General features: G+C 38.6%; 1 protein-coding gene across 1 annotated transcript in view; it reads right to left on the bottom strand.

Annotated features, from left to right (window-relative positions):
* Nucleotides 1–5,523, bottom strand: part of TOLLIP (toll interacting protein) — a gene marked incomplete at its 5' end in the record, with an annotated part of 16,969 nt that extends 11,446 nt beyond the window's left edge. Inside the window, 3 exons of the mRNA XM_009695645.1 lie at nt 368–520; nt 1,620–1,802; nt 5,374–5,523. Of these exons, the coding sequence (XP_009693947.1) occupies nt 368–520; nt 1,620–1,802; nt 5,374–5,523 (486 nt within the window). The remainder of the gene's footprint in view (nt 1–367; nt 521–1,619; nt 1,803–5,373) is intronic.
* Nucleotides 5,524–6,471: the final 948 nt, after the last annotated feature.

The raw sequence follows: 6,471 nt of genomic DNA, 5'->3' as shown, positions 1-6,471 counted from the left end.
ATGGTTAGATTCCACAAAGCTTTTTTGTAATTATTATTACTATTATTAGATTAGAAATAACAATGGACCATTTGACGGAGCATTTCTTTTTTATACTTCTGTTAGCACAGGAATAAGCTGAATATTTGTAATTGCAAAACCAGATAAACACCCATTTACCACCTCATCAAAAAGTATTTACTGACTTAACTAACATTTTTGACTGCCATTCCCAAAGTTAAGTACAGTTATTTTAAATGCTAACACACACACCAACCCCCAGTAAGGTACAATGGAACTACTTCTACTTCAGTCTAAAATACCTCCCTCGCTCCCACTACCCAAGAAGCTTCTCTCCCTTCCTCCTCCTACCCCAAACTCGGCTTACCGTGTACGACATAACTAGATTAATCATTCCTTCCTTGTCATCACCCTGCCTTCCACTCAGGCTATACCATTCATCCTCCACATTTCCTTGTTTCAGAGACTCAGGAATTGTAATGTGTGTCCAAGCGATGCGGTCATCCATTGAAAAGGCCCGCTGGAATATAATTTTAAAAATATTATCAAGTTAATTGTCCTGGAAAAAAAATTTAAAAAAAAAAAAAATCTTAAAATTATGCTTAACACTTCCTTCAGTTTTGTGCCATTTCATTTTGCCAATTTTATTTTTAAGTTACTCCTTATGAAACTACTAAAGTGTCAGTAAATATTTTAGCCATCATTCTTTCCAATGATGCTTTAAGTGGGATTATAGATTGATTGCAGATATTTAATAATAAGAAATTGAAAGTGCGAAGCAGAACACACCTAGAAATACTGACTTACTAATATCAGCATAATCTGTGTGAATCTAGTGACATCGTATCAGAGGCCATTAAATGAATGTCAACAGTTTCTGCTTACACTACTATGGTAGGCTGTGAACTCCGGTAATTCAAGAGCAGATACAAGTACTGATTTGCCACCCCTGTTGCAGTAACGAAATAGACACTTCAACTGACCAACGAAGCCCACAAAATAGCATCCAAAAACCTCATTTGTGAAATGACCACACAGCTGCTGTGGTTTTGCTACACACAGTAATACAGGCAGCAAAAAAAAAAAAAAGGCGAACAGACTTTACCCTTAGTTGTAGCCTCTCAGTTCCTGCTAATAAATCCTAGTGACTACACACAATCTATATTTGACAGTTTTATTCTCATCATTTCCAAGCTTGGGAAAGCTTCCAACCTCCTCCTGGGTTAGGATAATACTGAAGAATTTCTGAGTAAAACAGCATTGTATAAACAGGCTATTTTTAATAGGGACAGTACAGAATATAAGACTGCAGGGCATTTTGATAGTGAAGAGCTTAAACACCGCCCAGACATTTTTGCTTCTCTTCCTTGGCAGGGAACCCTGCTAATGCCCCTTATCAGCAACCAAAGGAAAAGTAACGGTTTGGACATTCTTGGGGAAGAGTGAAGCCTTAGGCCTTGCTGCTCTTAGGATTTTGAAAAATTTTTGTCATCTCCCAGAAAGCACAGCTAAGAAACAGCCTTTGGTAACTCAATCCTTTTTTGCAAGATTTCACCCAAATCTCAGTCCAAACAGGAGATGGGGAGGGGGGAAAAATATATATACACAGCAGTTCTAACCTCATCAAATATCTCTAGATAAAAAGAGTCCACACCCGGGGGAACAGTGCACTGAATAACTTTGTTCCAGCGGGGGTTCTTGGCTCCATTATGTGCTGTTGGAGTTTCATACACAGCATACCCCAGCCGTATTCGACAATATGGATCCATACGGGTCATTCCATAGTTCTTTGCCAATTTTGCCTGGAAAGAAAAGAAAGCCTGTAAGTGTCTAATATTTATATTAACTTAAGAAGTTATTTATTATTGTTTCACAAACAGAATCAAATATTGAACAAAGGACTAGATTCAATTATGAAGTAGACAGGAATTAAAAAAAAAAATCAAGAAAAACAGCATTCAGATTAAAACATAAGCCAATGACACCATTAAATGACCAGGAGATCTTGAAAAGGGAGCCTCTTTTTAAGTTGCCTGTTGTAGAAAATACACATCTTCACCACAGCTAAAATAAGTTACTTCATACCAAAACAAAAGAGACATGGTTACAAGGAAAGAGTAACAAGCTCAATTTTTGCCTAGGTATCTGCTCTCCAATACACAATCATAAACTTAATGTGACAAGTAGCCTGTCTTCTTTCACTGAAGTACTTTTAAAGGATGAAATACAGAGATCGAGATCCAGTAGCTTCAAGAATATCACATAATACAAAAGCATAAGCTGCAAAAGCAGTTCAATTGAGGTAAAAAATCTAGTAAGCCATACTTTTCAAAGTGATTAGAAAACTTAATTCAGTGCGTGCATTTGATATTACTTAATTCAGTGGGCAACTTAAGTTCTATGTTACTATAAAAACAGATGCTGTATAGAATCAGAAGATATCGAACATACTTTTGCTGTAACATCAGAGGAATAGAATAAAACAAGTTGATAACAGTCCTGCAGACAACAGTGAGTACTGTTGCACAGCCATGCCGAAGTAGAAATCGTATTTTTTGGACATGCTGTTTCTCTGACCTGTACTAGGCAGCCTATAGCTCTTTCTATAGTAAGACAAGTGACAAAATATGGTGGCTAGGATGCCTCCCACCTACAGGACATCTAAAGAACTGGAACAGTTGAGACTTGCACAAGATTTAGTCACAACAGCTGCAGCTCTGGCCTGGAAAGCCCTTTTCTCCTTCAGGGCACATGCTGGTTCAGTAATTCATACATTAGAGCTGGTGAGAAAGGTCTCAAACTGTTTCTTGTAAATGTGGGTTTAACAATGAAAGTAGATAAGCTGGCATGTAAATTATGCACCCTCTAGACTCTGAAGTCCTGAGATTAGGCAGTTTATAAACTTCACCAAAAGAAAAAAGAGTCTATAAATTGCCTGTCTAGTAAATTAAGTCAATTAGGTAATTCAATTGACACAATCAATCACGTTTAGACAAACTCAGTACCATTCCTATCTATCTGCAAAAAAAAAAAAAAAAAAGGAGTAAATTACCTCCCATAAAACATTTTCTGATCTTCCACCAGCTTATTAGTAACAGAATTTGGGCATGCTGCTCTATATACTTTCTCAACACATATTTAAATACAAAAGACTTCAACCAGCTTTTCATGTTCCACAGGTTAACTATACTGTGGTAAGTCTCCTATCCAGAACATCGCATGCCTCAATATGCAGCCAAGATTCCCACAGCATTCTTGCATAAACTCCCAGACAGGTACAGAAGACGATCTCTTGGGACACCACAGGGCTGTATCGCCATGCAGAGGGACCTTCACAGGACGGAGAAGCATGCAGACAGGAATCTCAAAGTTCAACAAATGAAAACATAACGTTCTGCCGCTGAGGAGGAATAACCACATGCACAACTATAGGCTGAGCCAACTGGCTGGAGGGCAGCTTTGCAGAGAAGGACTTGCGGGTCTTGGCGGACACCAAGTTGGAAATAAGTCAGCAATACACCCTCACAGCAAAGACGACAGACAGAATCCTGGGCTGCATTAAGAAAAGCACAGCTAGCAGGTTAAGGAAGATGATCCCTTCTATTCAGCACTGGGGAGACTATATCTGGAGTACAGTTCTCTTTAATTCTGGGCTGCTCAGTAGAAGACGTGGTCATATTTGAATGAGTCCATAAGAGGGCCACTAGCACAATTAAAGGGTTTCACAGAATGACTGAGGTTGGATGGGACCCGTAGAGATTGTCTAGTCCAAGCTCCCTGCCCAAAGCAGGGTCAAATGCTCAGGCAAGTTCTGAGTATCTGCATGGGTGGAAGTTCCACAACCTCTTTGGGTGACCTGTTCTGATGACTGACAACTCTCACAGTAAAAAGGTTTCTCATGTATTTAGACAGAGTTTGCTATATTTCAATTTGTGCTCACTGCACCTCTTGTCTTTCCTCTAGATAGCACTGAAAAAAGCCTAGCTGTCTTGTTTGTAAATATCTGATGGCAGGGACTACTCGTTGATAAGATTCCCCCAAAGACTGTCCCCCAGCTCTCTCAGCCTTTCCCTCTATATAACATCCTCCTTAATCCTTGATTCAGGGACTGGCCTGGGGAAGGAGGAGGGGTGGGATGTGGTTTGGTCCAAATAAACTCCAGAGGTCCTCTCTTACCTCAACCATCCTGCGATTCTGTAACAAGTGGTTACTTAAAGACACAGCATCAAAAACAGCCATTAGGTTTTATTCTTCAAGCAAGATAAATATTTTCTTTCTTGTCTGCACAAGCACCTAAAAATAAATGAGGATTGAACCTGATAAAGACTAGCATCAACTCCATCCGTTCACCCATCAGAACAGGAATCTGGACGTTTCTGTATATAGCCACTCAAAGCGAGACGCAAAACTCCTTGAACACTGCTCCCTTATCTGCTCCAGGAACTTCTACCATCTATACCGACTGGATCAACGTCCCGTGACAAAAAGCACTTTAAGCTGTCCAAGCAAAAAGCCAAAGATGAACAACCTATGGAGCAGCATACAAGTTGCTAAAAACTGCTAGAGAGTTAAGAGATGTTGTTGATTGATGTTGTTTGATATATGTTTTGCTTCCTTATAGGCCCACGGTTTAACCTGAATCATCTATTCCTAGCTCTGGAAAAAACTTATACTAAAGCTTCTTCCAGTATGCTGTAAACATGGTAACGTTTTTCTGCTGTTCAAAGTTGCAGAAGATGCTTCTAATCTTACACTCTCTGAACACAGATTGGGAAACTCATCAGAACTCGAAAGAGGGTTGCAACCGACTGCAATGAACAAAGAAAGGATAACAAAGGAAAAAGAGGAAGCAGAAAATAAAGAGCTAGGACTATGCGCTTGTGATTAATAAGAAAGCCTGCAGAAAGCACTAGGAAAAACAGCAAATGCATTAGAGGAAATGGGGATGGAACAGAGCAGTCACTTAAGGAAAAATACATAAGGCAACTGCAGTTCCCTACAATATTCTCAAAATTGCTAATGTCTTCCAATCTTAAGTGTTTCTACAGGAAGTCTTCTTAACAGAAGTTTTCAGAGAAAACTGTTCACTGCAAAAAACACATGAGTTTATTTGATTATGTGCTATAATAGCAAGGTTTACAGGAAATTGCTGTACCATGCCACGACGCAGCTATGAAACATGAAACTGGACAAAATGCTGATGTACAGGAACATGTAGCTACAAAAACTTTAAATATTACTCATTCCCTATATACAAGTAATTTACTAACTCAAATTCTAACATAAAATCTTTTTGTGGCCACTGATCAAAAAAAGATTAATTGTATTAATTAATTACAATTACTTAATTGTACAAAGACGGTAGAATTATACCTGTACTACAGTAATGCTGAGTCTGCCTACTGTACCCATTGGTCCTCCAAACTGTAGCTGCTGAGCCGCCTGGGCATCCAGCTGGATTTGCTGTTGCTGCTGGGTTGGGGTAATGCGAAGGAAATCTTGAGGAAGCTCACCAACATATACCTTAAAAAAGAAAAGAAAAAAAAACAAACCTTCAAACTTAAGTCTTCCACTTTTACAATGAAAAGCTTATCAAAAACATTCAGGAGAATTTATTTTAGTTTTGACAGCATGAACAAAGAACTGATTAAGTGACAAAACTGCCAACTCTTGTAGAGAATGTTCTCATGCTCACTTTGAAAAACACTAACTTCCAACATAAGCCTCTGAAAAAAAGTAGGACATACAGAGCCAGGGCTGCTGTGCAGCTAAACATTTAAGTAGTCCATACAAAAGTCAGAGCTACCAAGTTTTACATTCCATTCACATATGACATCTGATGGCATCCAGCTCTCACTTATTCATCACTCATGTTGCATCCAATCATTCCTGTGACAAGACACAGCACACTGCTTTCATTTGAAAGGGTCACTGCCACAGTCACCTTCAAGACAGATCACAAACACAAGGTTTCCTATGAACCAAACACAACTAAGAATCCCTCAACATAACAAACATTCCCTAATGCTTTTCCAGTGTTAAATACAGCCAGCCTGAAACTAACCTTGGGGACAATTTGGGGACAAAATTCCACTATACTCAAAACAATAATGGAGGAATTCAAATTCTGGTCCACCACAAGAAAGAACCATGATGAAAAATTCAAAGTAGAATACTAGAGGAACTCCATCATATCTGCCAGTATGAATCAGCAGTCACGTGCATTTTCTATTAGCTTTATGGTAAAAGGAGGGAAAGTTTTTACCTATTACTTGTCAATTCAACAACTCAGGGTGTTTCTAGGTTTTAAATGCTCAGTGAACATTATCAATAACACATTTAGAGAGATCATCACATGTAAATAACAAGCATGCTACAATAATAAATTATAAAAGGTAAATAAAGTGGCACTGAAAATTTATAATTAAACTGTACTCATTTCTGTTGTCTATAGAGTTGCTTACATATTTA

The sequence above is a fragment of the Cariama cristata genome, unplaced genomic scaffold (assembly GCF_000690535.1).
Source record: "Cariama cristata isolate BGI_N322 unplaced genomic scaffold, ASM69053v1 scaffold13362, whole genome shotgun sequence".
Classification (NCBI taxonomy): Eukaryota; Metazoa; Chordata; class Aves; order Cariamiformes; family Cariamidae; genus Cariama; species Cariama cristata.
The sequence above is the reverse complement of the archived record's forward strand: the minus strand, read 5'-3'. Positions and strand labels throughout refer to the sequence as shown.